Genomic DNA, 15,874 nt, shown 5'->3' with positions numbered 1-15,874 from the left:
ATGGTGTAGGGCTTACCTGTGTCTTTGTTAGCATGGGCTAACAAAGCCCAGGCATGGAGGAGATGGATGTTGTTGGCTGTTGGTATTATGGCTACGCTTTGCCCTTCACCGTCGGAGGTTTCTGAATTCCGGTTCCTGGAAACCACAGGAGGGAAGATGGCTCCTGTGTTCGAATCCTACTTGCGAGATTCCCATTGAGGCATCTGGTTGGCCGTTATGAGAGCAGGACGCTGGGCTGGGGGGGCCGTTGGCACAAGGCAGCTTTTGCTGTTCCTCTGTCTCCATGTTTCCTCTCTCCTTCCTTCCCTTCTTCCCTCGTTCATCCCCGTCCACCCGGCAGGATCAGGCCCACCTGGGCAGCTCCTGCTTGGCAGCTCAGCATCCTGCCCACGTGTTTTAATTAACGGCAAGCCAAGCCGGTCGGGGCGCCTTGGCAGGCGGCTTCCTGGGAGATGGATGAGCGTTCCGGATAATATGATTCTGCTTATTTTTAGGCTCAACCGAAGCGTAGAAGTAGGTCATTCACAAATTAGAAAACAGCAAAGCTTACCTTTTAGGTAGAGCGGCGGCACCAGGTAATTCTCACCCCGGGGGCTTTGCCTGGGCCTACCCTTTTGCCTCTTCCACCCAAAAGAGGGACGAACCTGAGACGTTTTTCATATCGGAAATCCTGGGGTGGGAGGGAAGGGGTGTGGGAGAAGGCGCCCGCTACAATGTCCCTTCAAAATGTACAAAAACCTGGCAATTGGCCAGTTCATTGGCCTGGTCACTATTGGCACATGATGATGATGGCATTACCTGCTAAGGGCAGTACCTGTGTCAGGAGACACTTCATGCTCCTTCCAGGCTAGTTATTTATTTATACATACATACATACATACATACATACATACATACTATACCTGGATTTTCCCAGCCACTCTGGGCGGCTCCCAACAGAATATTAAAAAACACAATAAAACATCAAACATTAAAAACTTCCCTAAACAGGGCTGCCTTCAGATGTCTTCTAAAAGTCAGATAGTTGTTTATTTCCTTGACATCGGATGGGAGGGCGTTCCACAGGGCAGGCGCCACCACCGAGAAGGCCCTCTGCCTGGTTCCCTGCAACCTCACATCTCGCAGGGAGGGAACCGCCAGAAGGCCCCTGGAGCTGGACCTCAGTTTCTGGGCTAAACGATGGGGGTGAGGACGCTCCACCCCAATCAATCAATCAATAATTTTCACTCGCTTTGCTAAATCCTAAATCTAAATCCTCCTCCTACTAATTCCCATGAAACACAATTCACGCTCTCCAGTACTTCTTCGTTTGACTATGCTTCTATTTTCATCAACGCAGACTCCACCTGCCAAAGATGCCATTTTTGAGGAATCTAAAGATCACCTGAGTTGTGGGAGAGGGTGGATCACATGCAATTTGACGCTCATCTGCTCCTATGGATTTGTTCATCTCCCATTTCTTTGTTGCAGGAGTTCCACTGACCCTGTGGGCCATGAGGTTATCTGGGCGCTGGGAGCAGGCTGTCGAGACATCATCTCCTTACAGGTGGCGCCGTTGCACCCTTGGTAAGAATGCCGGAGCGTGCATTTAATACCCTGGCACCTTTGCTAGTGTTTTCCTCTTTTTCCTCCATGCACACACACACACATGCATGGGAAATAGCACCACCAGCAGGGCAATTTTCATGGGCGAGATTGTGTGTGCAGGGAGGATTGCCAGCACTGCGGCAGCAGTCAGACTCACACGCCGTAGCTGATGTGAAACTTTTCAAAAACACCTCTCAGAGTGCAACTGGGATGGATCTAGACACAGGGGGGAAACCACTATAAATAAGTCAGAAATTAGATTATAACAAAAGGGGGGGGAATCTCTATGGAAAATCGTGTTTTAAAATTTCCTGCTCTCTGGCGCCATCTGGTGTTGCATTTGACTATAGCACAGTCAAATCGCTGTTTCTTCTCTAATGTAGCTGAGTCCCTAGATGCGGCAAAGAAATTTCTTTTCAGGTCTTGCAATGGCGTGCTTAGTTGCAGAGCTCTGTGGTTTATTTATTTGAAGCTAAAGTCAGGCCCCTTCTCCTCCCACTGTTTTGCGGCTCAGAATTGTCCTCCCCTAAGAGCTTTTCCATTCGCAGACAGAACCATGTAGGGCAGGGGTCAGCAAAGTTTTTCAGCAGGGGGCCGCTCCAGAGAGGGGCTGCTTAAAATGGCAGACGCTTGAGCGCTGCTGTTGGCACCCACAAAGCCCAGCCCCCTTCCTCCTCTAAGTAACCAAACCAACCATCCCCTGTGTTGCAAGGAGCGTCAGGAATGTGTAGGCAACACAATGACCATGCCCATACACAATAGACAATCTTTATAGAATCCCTTCAAACCATAACAAGTACAAAATGAATTCTTTAGTCTCAAAGTCTCTGAAAATCTTTAAATGAAGCGAGGTGCCAGACTTTGTACGATGAAAGACAAGCTGTGAAACTTTGTGTATTCAGCAAATATGATGTCCAACACTGAACGGTGATTCCGGATATTGACTACTGTTTCGTAGACATGAGCACTGTTCAACAGCATTTGATATATTCATTTACATACATTCATTCGAAATAAGAATTCTACGAAACAGTAGTCAATATCAACACAAAGCTTCACAGCTTGCCCTTCCTCCTCTAGGCAGGGCAGGGAGAAGCCAGGAGGAGGGAGGGAGGGAGGAGGTGGCGACACCACCACCGTATGAGGGAGAGGGAAAGAACGTGCGCACCGGCAATCCACGCGGCGATTCCCGGACCGTCTGCGGGCTGGATCCAGAAGGCAATTGGGCCTGATCCAGCCCGTGAGCCTTAGTTTGCTGATGCATGATGTAGGGCAACAATGGAGACCACAGGCCTTCTATAAATAAGTGAAATACAGTAATACCTCATGTTACGTTTGCTTCAGGTTGAAAGTTTTCAGGTGACCTGGAAGTACCGGAAAGGGTTACTTCTGGGTTTCGCCGCTTGCGCATGCGCAGACACGCAAAATGACGTCATGCGCAGAAGCGGTGAATCGCAACCTGCGCAAACACAGAGGCGCAGGTTGCGTTCTGCTCATGTTGCGAATGGGCCTCCGGAACGGATCCTGTTCGCAACCAGAGGTACCGCTGTAGATATATTTCACCGCAAGGGTGAGAATTAACTTGGTACCTCCGCTGTCAGAGGCGAGAAATGCCCCTGATTACCAGGAGCTGGGAACCACAGCACAGGAGCAAAACTTTGCCTTGTCCCTGCACATCGCCGCTAGAAGCAGCGCTGGCTTCCGGAAGTACATATGGGGATGTGGCGGGTTCGGAGTTGGAGACTGCAGCCGCTGCCATGGCAGTGGGCAAAAGTGCGAGGGGGGGAGGGAGCCCAGAGGGGGCGGGGCATGAGTGAGAGGGGGCGTGGTCTCTTTCGAGGTTGTGTCCCAATTTCCCTCCCTCGGGTGCAGGAGGGTCCGTGCCACCTCCCCCCTGGGAAACCCAAAGTTTGGTGCTTTCTCGGAGCAGAAAGCAATCAGGTGTTTTGTGGACTGCTGTTTGTTCCAATTTATCGCCAAAGAATTGGTTTCCCCGGGGGGGAAGTGTTGACAAGCTCCACATCACCTTTTAAACACCCGTCGAAGACGCTCCTTTCCCAACAAGCCTTTTAAGTGGAGATCTGTATCCATACGGGACTTGAAATTGTCCTTACATACGAAATGTATTTTTAATATGCAAGCTGTCCTTAATTGCTTGCGCGGACGGAATGGTTTTGACGCATGGCGTTGTTGTTGTTTTTATTGCTGATGTCTCCACTGCGAAATTGCTTCAAGATCTTTAATGGGAAGTGGTTCCTGGGTGGGGTTTAGGACGAACAAAGCTGCTCTGGTGTCGTTGTTGTGTTTTAGTTGCGATTCCTGGCTTTGCAGGGGGCTGGACTAGATGGCCCCTGGGGTCCCTTACAGCTCCGCGCTTCCACGAGGGTAAAGAACGGAGAGGCAGCAACGGAATGATATGTGACAAAAAGAGAGAAGCGAGTCTCAAGACCGGTGCCAGTTTGGGATTTATTTTTTATTGTTATGCAAGGGGGGGGGGTGGAAATCCAGCACAATCCGAGATATGAATTTGCATCCACTGCCTTTAGTTCTCTCCCTCCGACGTGCGATAAAACAAGTTTCTAAAAATGCCTTCTCTCTTTGCTTGTTACTCAGGGGGGCTGGGAAACAACTGAAGCTAAATTACATCTATTTTCACTGCACAGAACTCCCATAAGCCAAGGCAGATGACACATTCTTCTCCTAATTTGTGCCTGTTAATGACATTATGCAAATTGGAATGCTTTGATCAGCTTCTCGTCTGCATTTTCTTCTTCTTCTTCTTCTCCTTCTTCTTTTTTTTCCCCCTCCAAAAAATAAAAAATTCCCTTCCAGCCAGCAACCAACCCGCTTCAGTAACCGCTGCCTGCAGATGATTGGGCGGTGTTGGCCACATTTGAGGGCGCTGGGCGTCGGCGGAGCAGGTTGCGGAGTGCAAGGATTGGCTTCCTTAGGTAAATCTAGCCTCAGGCTCTCCGTCTGTGAAATGGGCTTCTAGGGGGCGGAAAGCCAGGGGCAGAACAACAAACGTTTTGCATTCTGGGAATGCGGTGGTGAATGCAAGAGGGTGTGTTTGATTTCTTTCAGGCATGACCACCAGAATATGAAGCCAAAATGAGAAAAGATATAAGGAGGACTAGATATTATTTATTGATTATATGAAAAATTGCTATAAGCAGGCAAGTAGCATAGCTGGATGGTCATATTTTCAGCTGCGTAAGTTAGAACGAGAGTTAACGGGAGAAGCAGAGAAAGACTGGGGAAACTAAGAAAACACCAGAGGAAGTGGAAGATAAAAGGAACCATGAATTGAGAGCAATTGAGAGCAAGGGAAGTCTGTCAATGACTGGGGTTTTTCCTTGCGTTGAAATGTATTAGAATAATTTTTTTAAAACCATTAAATGATGTGTTTGCATGAGGACTTTAACAATAACAAGGGCGGTCCGCCTGGTGCCTAAATTATACATCTTTAGGCACCAGGTGAAAACGTTCCTTTTAAACCAGGCCTTTGGCTGATAAATATTCTAGGTAAAGGTAAAGGACCCCTGACAGTTAAGTCCAGTCGTGGCTGATTCTGGGGTTGCAGCGCTCCTCTCACTTTATTGGCCGAGAGAGCTGGCGTACAGCTTCCGGGTCATGTGGCCAGCAGTGGTGTAGCGTGGGTTGTCAGCACCCGGGGCAAGGCAAGTAATTTGCGCCCCCTAACCCGGGGCAGGGCAAGTAATTTGTGCCCCCCCCCCCGCTGCACTGTCCCTCCCCCAGATACTCCCTCTCTCTCTCTCCGCACCACACCGCACGCCTGGCACCCTCCCGTCCACAGTGGGTGGCGACCCGGCGGCTCGGATCGGATTCGCACAGCCAGCACTGCAGTGAGAGAGAGTGAGTGAGCCAGGTAGGGGCAGAGAGCTGCGAGTGCGAGCGTGCCCCCCCCCCCAGATGTTGCGCCCGGTGTGGCCGGGCCCCCCCCCCTGCACCCCCCACACTACGCCACTGGTGGCCAGCATGACTAAGCCGCTTCTGGCGAACCAGAGCAGTGCACGGAAAAGCCGTTTACCTTGCTGATGGAGCAGTACCTATTTATCTACTTGCAGTTTGACGTGCTTTCGAACTGCTAGGTTGGCAGGAGCAGGGATCGAGCAATGGGAGCTCACCCCGTCGCGGGGATTCGAACCGCCAACCTTCTGATTGCCAAGCCCTAGGCTCTGTGGTTTAACCCACAGCGCCACCCGCGTCCCCATCTATATCTATATCTATCTCTCTATCTGTCTATATCATCTATCTATTATCTATCTATCCATCTATCTATCTATATCATCTATCTATCTATCTTCCATCTATCTATCCGTCTATCTATCTATCTATCTATCCATCCATCTATCTATCTATCTATCTATCTATCTATCTATCTTCCATCTATCTGTCTATCTATCTGTCTATCAATCCGTCTATCTATTCGTCTATCTATCTATCTATCTATCTATCTATCTATCTATCTATCATCTATCATCTATCTATCTATCTTCCATCTATCTGTCTATCTATCCGTCTATCTATCCGTCTATCTATCTATCTATCTATCTATCTATCTATCTATCTATCTAATATATAGAATATAATGGTCATGCAAATCCTGGCTGATCCCCAAATGCCTGTTTTTCTCCTCAGCCCGGAACTGCATGCGGCTGCAAGTGTTGGAGCTGGACCACGTGACGGAGGTGAACCAGGAAGTGGCGGCCGAGGTGTGTCGGGAAGGCCTGAAGGGGCTGGAGATGCTGGTCTTGACATCCACCCCGGTCACACCCAAAGCCTTGCTGCATTTCAACAGTGAGTGGGAAACCACCAACCCCCCAAAAAATGAAGCCACGGGGCAGGTGGGCTGCAGGAGGGTTCCTGCCACGTTCCTGGACCTAGGATGGCACCTAGGAAGTGGGGGAGACAGCCAGCAAATGATGGGATGGGATGTCTGGAAGGTTCTGGTCCAGTTGGCCATGGTGAGAAGGGGATGTTGGACCAAATGGACCTGATCCTGCAAGACCTTCATATGTTGGGGCTTAGTGATAAGATCCCTGGAAACCCAACTGGCCGGTCATTGTTGGGGCAGCAAAGGTTCTCCTGTGTTTTTCGGGGTGGCTGGAAGAGACTCAGAAGAACTGTCTCTACTGTGAGGACATATCAGTTTTGTAGTGGCTTAGCTGTCATGGCTTCCTCCAAACTTTTTTTTTGGGGGGGGCACCAGGAAACAGGGAATTATGTTCACATGTGGTGGGGGTATAAATATGTACCAAAAGTACAAAGGTAGCATTATTTTGAATTTTCGATGGTGTGGAGGCCATGAAGGACTAGCTTGCAAATTTATTGACAGCTGCACGAATTATTGTAGCTAGGAAGGGACAGGCACAATATAAGATGGAAGAATGGTATAAAGAGGTGTGGGATATAGCTAGTAATTATAAAGTAACACGTGCCATTAAGTCAAGATAGGGAATATGCAGGAGAATTGATTTTGAGGAGATATGGAGGGTGTTTGTAGAATTTGTGCTGTTAAAATGGAAAGGGGTCAAACCATCGCAAGAGGTGTTGAAATTTTGGGATGTTGGATAGTTGCAATGGAATGGTCTCGGTGGTGGGGTGCACATTTTTATTCTTATTTATTTACGATTATTACTTTTCCAAAAAATTTTAAAAAATTAAAAAGAGAATTAAAGGCACTTTCATTTTGGAAAAAACCTTTTTGAGGGGTGGTATTCATGGGTGCGCTGCAGAGGGTCCCTGAAATATACTCAGAGTCGCAAAGTGATTTCATGCTCTTTCTTCAGCTCATAGTGGTGAGGAGGAATGAATGAAAGTCCCCTCAAAGTATCTGCTTTATATACATTATTTACACAATGGGCTGCCCATGATTGGCTAATTCTGGAATTCTACTGTAAGCCAATCAGGTTGTGGATTCACTTATATCTGGAGCATGATTGGGTGGTTCCTGCCAACCAACCAGACTGCTGCATTGTTCTAGGACCAATCAGACTGCTGCATTCTGAATCCTATTGTTCTAGGACCAATCAGACTGCTGCATTCTGAATCCTATTGTTCTAGGAACAATCAGACTGCTGCAGTTTGGATCCTATTCAACTCAGTACATAACAGTCCCAATCTGCACTGGGGCCCATGCATCTCCTTTGCACTTTTTAGAAGTTATCCACACAGTTCCTTAACTCAGATGGCTTTAAGAGAGGATGAGACAAATGCGTGGAGGAGGAGGAGATCGAGTGGTGATGAGCCATGATAGCTACGTTCTGACTCCATTTTTGGAAGCCTCTCAGTACCAGGAGCTGGTTTTGTGGGGAAATCTCCCACCATGGAAAATGGCAGGCAGGGCCAGCGGCATTGCGCTCAGGTGCGGCTTGTGGGCTTCCCAAATGGGGCACCTGCTGGCCACCGCGAGAGGAGGGCGCTGGACTAGGAGGGCCATTAGCAGTGTGACTTTTCCAGAAAAAGAGGTGCTGGAATTCACTAGGAACGTTCTCTTATATGGGGGCAATGGCGCCCACCTGAGAGGAGCCAGAACAGAGTTCCATTGAGTTCAAGCCGGGGAGGGGGGAGCCCTGGCCATTAGCTTGGTTTTTTTTTATTTTATCACAGAGGTTGCCAACATGGCACCCATGGGTGCCAGTGTGCCAGCCAGTATGACCAATATGGCAGTATTTTGTTGGAAGCTGCCCAGAGTGGCTGGAGAGGCCCAGCCAGATGGGCAGGGTATAAATAATAAATTAGTATTAGTATTAGTATTAGTATTAGTATTAGTATTAGTATTAATTATCAGTAGAATCCTGTCGAAAATCCAGAGTGTATGGTACTTTTTGCTCTTCTTGCTTATTTAGGGTTATGACACACACCCCATGGCAGCCATTTTGGGTTATGCCACATGCCCCATGGCAGCCATTTTGCATTATGCCACACACACCCCTTGGCAGCCATTTATATTATGCCACACGCCCAATGGCAGCCATTTTGTATTATGCCACACACCCCATGGCAGCCATTTTGTGTTATGCCACAAACCTCACGACAGCCATTTTGTGTTATGCCACACACCCCATGGCAGCCATCTTGTTCTATGCCACAAACCTCATGGCAGTCATTTTGTGTTATGTCACACACCCCATGGCAGCCATTTTTTTATTTGTACCCATAGCACTAACTCAAAATAAAAAATGGTCCTATTGACACCCCCCCAAAAGGCCTTGCAACCCCAGATCTTATGTCTATTTTGGCTGCTGATATGTGGGAAAGAAGAAAAATCTACTTTCCTCACACACCTTTTCTCCCATCAAGAGGTACAAAGCTTCAGAGAAGCTCAGGTTTTCTTTTCAGTTAAGACTTGGCTGTGAAGGAACAAGTGCCAAATAGAGTATTTATAGAGAATTTCACTGTTAAAAATAGCAGAGGTTGGCTTTCTGCCAGAGCTGCTTCGTTACAGATATCCAGGAAGTTTGCTAGGCGACATACCCTACTGTTTTTTACACAAATAATCAATTAGCATTGCTGCCCAACAATTAATGACCTTTTAGTTGTTTGACCTGCTTGTGTTAATTAGGTAAAATAAAATGCAGTGCGAATGTTACCAGACCTCAATAAGCCTATTATTTTTGTTTTATTTCACGTGGGAATTTATAACCATTGTCAGAAGGAATGTCCACCTATAGCATGACTTCCCTTCTGTTTTCCCTAGGAAAGAGCCAAAGCACATGCAAAATTTAGCAAGCATCCCCTTAACTCTGAGCCCCACTGATTAAATCTACTAATTTGGGGATCTATTAATTGATCTACTTTGTGGATTTATCTGCTAATTGAAAGCTCACGGCCCGATTTATTAAATTAAAAGTAGAGGAGGCACGGTTAGAGATATGAGCGGCTCAAGCAAACTTCGCCTCTCGCACAGCCGTATCAGCTGCTGCTAGCAATTTTCCAAAATAGTGATTACTAGCTCATATCGCAGATGATTATTAGCATTTAATTTAGCAGAATTCTGGCAGCTGGTACCCACAATTAATGACGTAAGCGATGCCTTAAATGGATTTACGCAAAGGGCTTTCCCTCTAGTTTTTTCAGAGGTTCCTTTAAATAATAAGGGTGCTGGAGTTGTAGCAAATGTCCCAGCCTTCTTTGGGTTGTTGTTTTTTGTACAGTCATGAGGACTAGAACCCTGACCTTTCACGATCATACAAAGTGGAGATCATCAGGGTTCAAGGTGAAATAGCAGCTTCTCTCCTGCAGGGGTCACCAATGTGGTACAACAACACCCTTAAGGTCAGGGGTCCCCAAACTAAGGCCTGCGGGACTCGTTTATCCGGCCCGCAGCAACCCCCACCGCCCGCTCTTACCGGTGCTGCGCTGCACAGCTACCCACTTCCAGGTCGGAGGAGCACCAGAAATAGCTTGTGCACATGCTCAAGCATTATTTGTGCATGTGCAAGCGTTATTTCCGGTGCACATCGGGGTCAGAGGAGGCCCATGCACATGCGCACAAGCTATTTCTAGTGTTCCTCCGACCCGAAAGTGTACCGGAAATAGCATGTGTGCATGCATATGGGCATGCGTTGCCCCACCCTCTGGCCCGCGGTGTGATCAGCATCAGCGCTGGAGACACCGGCCCGAGGCACAGTACGTTTGCTGACCCCTGCTTAAGGTCTCCCCCTGGTAGCCATGAAGTCCCCCCACTCCCCCCCCCCTTGGTCATGAAGCAGAAGGGGGGAGTGCCTTTTTCTTCACATCTTATGTGTGGTTTTTCCCCCCAAAAGAAGAGGAAGCCAGATTTCATGCTGAAGACATTTCTCTTTCCTTAAAGGTGTTTGCCGGAACCTGAAGTCCATCGTGGTGCAGGTTGGGATCTCGGACTACTTTAAGGAACCAAACAGTTCTGAGGCCAGAAAGATGTTTGAGGAAATGGTGACCAAACTCCAGGTAATGAGTTTCCCACGTGGTCTAATCCTTATTAGTCTTGTTCTGCTTCTCTTCCTTTTTAGCAATGGGCTTGCTTGGAGAAAGAAGTGGCAAGAGCGCACCCTCAAAGATCCCAGGTTCAGTCTTTTTATACAGTGCTTTTTCTGGGAATCATAGAATCATAGAGTTGGAAGAGACCACAAGGGCCATCGAGTCCAACCCCCTGCCAAGCAGGAAACACCATCAGAGCACTCCTGACATATGGTTGTCAAGCCTCTGCTTAAAGACCTCCAAAGAAGGAGACTCCACCACACTCCTTGGCAGCAAATTCCACTGTCGAACAGCTCTTACTGTCAGGAAGTTCTTCCTAATGTTTAGGTGGAATCTTCTTTCTTGTAGTTTGCATCCATTGCTCTGGGAAGGACACAGGAGTACGCATACCCCTAAACATTTTATGAATCTTTGTATTACTGTATTTATATATATATATAGAAATTTTTATTAAATTTTATGTTTTACAGTTTAAAATACAGTGGACCCTCCGGATACGAATTAAATTCATTCCAGGGGTCTGTGCTTAACCTGAAAAGTCCATAACTGGAGGCGCCGCTTCTGTGCACATGCGCAGCAAAACCCAGAAGTATACACTTCCGGGTTTGCCACATTCGCAACACAAAAGTTACGTATCCAGAGTGGTACGTAACTCGAGGGTCCAGCAATGACTTCCCTTCTACGCTTTCCATGGTTCATTATTCATATCTTAAATCCCTGCATATTTTACACAAACTAAACCATTCAGTATTCCATTATTACATCCATCAAAACTTATTTATGCTGCTGAATTTATCTTAATAATGCCAACGTTTTCAAGTGTACACAATTCCGCCCCCCATATATTCATTAAACATTTTACTATCTTCATGAAACGTTATGTTCTTCTTGTTCTCTTATTCTGTATGTTAAGTCTGCAAGCTGCGCATATTCTGTCATCTTAAGCTGCCATTCTTCTTTGGTTGGGACCTCGCTCATTTTCCGTTTAGGGACTAACAAAACACTGGCCGCAGTAGTGGCATACATAAATCACCTTTTTTGACACCTGGGAATTTCTGTCTGGATTATCTGCAACAGAAAGGACTCTGGTTTTGGGGAGGGGGAAGTACTTTTAAGCATTTTTTTCAGTCTTCAGCTGGCAAAACCTGGAGCGCCACTGCCAGTCAGTGAAGGCAATGCTGAATAAATGACAAGCAGAGCCATGCCATGACTGGCTGTAGGTAAGAATGCAGGCAACTGAGCACTGACTTAGGCAGACTGAGATTAGAGGGCCAGTCTCATTCACCCACATCAGGGGTGGGGAACCTCTGGCCTGCAGGTCAGATTTGGCCCATAAAGCCATTTTTTTTTTAACACTGGCCAGCCACTCCAATATAATGTGAACTTACCTGAGATCCTACTTCTTGGAAGAAAAACAGTGACAAACCTAGCATCTTAAAAAGCAGAGACATCACCTTGCCAAGAAAGGTCCATATAGTTAAAGCCATGGTTTTCCCAGTAGTGATGTATGGAAGTGAGAGCTGGACCATAAAGAAGGCTGACCGCCGAAGAATTGATGCTTTTGAATTCTGGACCTGGAGGAGACTCTTGAGAGTCCCATGGACTGCAAGAAGATCCAACCTATCCATTCTTAAGGAAATCAGCCCTGAGTGCTCACTGGAAGGACAGATCCTGAAGCTGAGGCTCCAATACTTTGGCCACCTCGTGAAAAGAGAAGACTCCCTGGAAAAGAACCTGATGTTGGGAAAGATGGAGGGCACAAGGAGAAGGGGACGACAGAGGACAAGATGGTTGGACAGTGTTCTCGAAGCTACCAGCATAAGTTTGACCAAACTGCGGGAGGCAGTGGAAGACAGGAGTGCCTGGCGTGCTCTGGTCCATGGGGTCACGAAGAGTCGGACATGACTAAACGACTAAACAACAACAACAAGTCGCTCCAATATAATGTACTTACCTGAGATCTGCTGCTGAAGGGTGGTATACGAATTTAATAAATCATAATTATAGCAGGTTATGTCAGTGGGTGCACAGGAGGGCAGAGATTGATTCGATCTAAGCTGCGAGTGCCAGTTCCCCTGTTTGCAAAAGGGCTTTCAAACAGCCCCCATTCTGCGCTTTGAAGTCCCGGTAGTCGGGGCGTCAAAGCGCCACATCACCTGCCACTGCTTTGGCACAGGGTGATTGACAGATGGGCAATCCCGCTCACCTGTCAAATTTGCCCCTCACCCAGGTTGAGGATATAAGGATCTGACCCACCCGGCCAGAAAACGTTCCCTCTCTTTGGCCCAAACATTTAGAATTTATTGGAACTCCACGGCGTTTGTATAGAAAAGAACTGTCTTGTCGGAGACGTAATAAGGATAATATTTCTTTGAAACACCTGTTTTTACAATGACCTATACTTATTACGTTTTGGGAGAAAGTAGTGGATTATATAAATACGACTGTGTGGGGAAAAAATAAAATTTACAGAGGATAATATTCTTTTGAGCTACATACCTACGACATGGAATTTGACAACTGAGGAACGTAACTGGAGTCTTCCTACTGTGGCCAAAAGACTTATATTGCTGCATTGAAAAGATAAATTGATGCCTCCATTTAATCAATGGATTGAAAACATGATTGCACTTACCACTTATGAGTGGATTGCTTATAGATGCAGAGTTTGCGGGGGGAAATATAATGAAATTTGGAACCCGTTCAGGTTAAAAAATAAATACATACCGTGTATAAGATGCCCCCATGTATAAGACGCCCCCTATTTTGGGGGACTCCAGATTAAGAAAACACCCCTCAGCACTACCCGTGTATAAGACGAGCCCCAATTTTAAACCTAATTTTTTGGTTAAGAAACCTAGTCTTATACATGGAAAAATACGGTATGTATTTGGATAATGCCAGTATCTATATATTAGGTAAGTATGTATGGAATTGCAATTGTTATTTCTTATAGGGTTATAGTTTATCCTTTCACGTTCTCCCTTTTTATTTTTTATTCTTTGTTGTTAAAAAGAATTAAGAAGCAGCAGCAGCTCTGGCCCAGCCTGTTTCTTCTGTCACACCATTTCCCTTAAATTTATTGCCATCTCTCTCTTCTCTATCTCTTCCAGGCCCTGAAGAAGAGGCCGGGCTTTTCAAAGATTTTACACATTAAGGTGGAAGCTGGCTGTTAACCTTTGCAAGGGGAGAGACCAATGCGCACCCCAGATTAACACCTCCTGCCCGTCTGTTAGTAAAGACATCCTGGCGCCAACACCAGCAGCCTGCCTGCCAGCCTCAGTTCTCTGGACTGGCGCTTTCAGAAGCACCCAGCCGAGCGCACGCATCTTTGAGCAGGCCTTCCGGACTGGGCGCGACGAGCTCCTTTTCCGTGCGGTGAAGGGTCAGCTGTATCGCTGAGATGATGGTGCTATGAAAACACACACACACAAAAACGCCCGGCAAAGGAATTTCTCCAGACTGCCAGCGGGAACATCCCTTTTCCTTCTCCTCCTCCTCCTTTCATCTCGCGGAGGCAGCTGTGCAAGGGAAGCTTGGCCCTTCTTTGCAGACCCTTCCTTTGCCGTCAAGACTCTCTTTTCGCCCTTCAACAACTTCTCAGCCAAGGGTGACAAATCAACGGGGCTCGCTCGACTCCAGAGATTCGCCTTCCTCCTTTGTGGAAACGACTGGTCGTTCCTTCCGTCTGAAACTCCATCGCCTCGGAGCCTCATTTCATCTCTTTCCTTTCAGGCTCTTTCTCTCGCTCACTCTTACTCTTGGTTTTTTAATGAGGGAGGGGCAGTTCCTGTTGTGGGGAGAAGCAGGGATTCCTGTTCATTTTGATTCCCCCCCTCTCTCTTATGAAAGAAAAAGCAAATCCGAATTTCCCTGCGGCCAGAGACCGCTACAATCCTAAGAAAACAAATCTCCTACCTTGCAGAGGAACCCTGGAATGTTCTCCCCCCTGACCAATTTCTGTCTTGGAGCCAGGAACATAGGAAGTTGCCTTATACAGAGTCAGGCCCTTGGTCCATCCAGCTCAGTATTGTCTATACAGACTGAGAGCTGCTCTCCATGGTTTCAGGCGGGGAGTCTCTCTCCCAGTCCTCCCAGGAGATGCTGAGGATTGAACCCAGGACCTGGGCCGCTGAGCCAGGGCCCTTGTTCTCTCTCCTGCACAGGCCATAAAGCATCTTTGCCTGCAACATCCTCTTTTCATCTCTTGCCACCAACTTTTTCCTGATTCATGGAAAGCCGCTGCCTTCCTCTTCTGGCGGGCGGCTTCGCCGAGTGATTAATCGTTTGGCAATTGGCACAGTGGAAAGGAGACGTTTCTGCTTTGAATGGAAGCCTCCTCCATCCATCATCCGTAGCTTGCCTGCTTTCCAGGAGGCAGGGAGAGCCAGTCTCTCCCCCCCCCCCCACGATTTACAGATCTGCAAGTGCTCTCCAGGTATTAACTGGCCCCTGACATTAACCAGTTCCCAATCCCTGCCGTTTATGCCAAGATTTAGGGAGCACATAGCTACCAGAAATGAGAGGAACCAGCTCTGCCCGAATTTCTCAGGCAGATGGCTTTGCTTCAGTTGGATTTCTTGGGGAAGCAGAAGGATGGAGTTTGCAGTCAGCATCCTGCTGTGGCCATGGATCTACAGCAAAAATGACACAGCTAGCAAGTGCAGGTTCCAGATCCTGCAAGGAGGAGCCTGGCTTACAAACTCACGGCCAAAACATTTGATCAACCTGAGGAAATCCTTTCTTGCATAGCATTTATGCTGAATCCCCAGGGGCAGTCGAGGGCTGGCCTTGAGAGAGGACTCGAGGGGAGCATTTTCTAGTCTAAGCCGGGGGTCGCTACGCTGTGCCTTCATCAGCTGGAATTATCTGGAGCTGTTTTTATTCCATCAGAGCATCTCCATTCTTGGGGAGGGTGGGGCGAGGCTGACCTGTTGGGTTTCTGCCTGGTGTGCAGCTGATGAAGGCACAAGCTCCATGCCAGAAAAAAACAAGGCAACCCCCTTCTCAGAGCCTACGCTTATCAGAGCCAACCCTTATCAAGTAGCTGTTGGACTCCCGGTTCAGTACAGTAAGCCCACAACTTATACAACTTTATGCACTTTGCAAAAAAAAATTTTTTTTAATTAAATTTAAAGGGGGCATGAATCCAGGAAAAAAGTATTTGGCAATCCTATCCGCCATTGCACCCCATGTGTTTTGATTATACACAATTTTGGATTTATGCACAGTGCCCAGATTGCAATGTAAGTTGCGGACTTAACTGTAGTTACAAAGATAAGTTATTTGAAAAAGACATATA

The 15,874-nt window shown here is 47.3% G+C and overlaps 1 protein-coding gene across 1 annotated transcript in view; it reads left to right on the top strand.

The window, feature by feature from the left end:
- The window catches only part of FBXO41 (F-box protein 41), a 60,776-nt gene extending 45,190 nt beyond the window's left edge, over window positions 1–15,586 (top strand). Inside the window, exons 9-13 of the mRNA XM_083398330.1 lie at window positions 1,471–1,566; window positions 4,420–4,538; window positions 6,250–6,408; window positions 10,427–10,542; window positions 13,686–15,586. Of these exons, the coding sequence (XP_083254456.1) occupies window positions 1,471–1,566; window positions 4,420–4,538; window positions 6,250–6,408; window positions 10,427–10,542; window positions 13,686–13,748 (553 nt within the window). The 3' untranslated portion in view covers window positions 13,749–15,586. The remainder of the gene's footprint in view (window positions 1–1,470; window positions 1,567–4,419; window positions 4,539–6,249; window positions 6,409–10,426; window positions 10,543–13,685) is intronic.
- Window positions 15,587–15,874: the final 288 nt, after the last annotated feature.

Source organism: Podarcis tiliguerta, assembly GCF_965153285.1.
Source record: "Podarcis tiliguerta genome assembly, chromosome: 9".
Classification (NCBI taxonomy): Eukaryota; Metazoa; Chordata; class Lepidosauria; order Squamata; family Lacertidae; genus Podarcis; species Podarcis tiliguerta.
The sequence above is the reverse complement of the archived record's forward strand: the minus strand, read 5'-3'. Positions and strand labels throughout refer to the sequence as shown.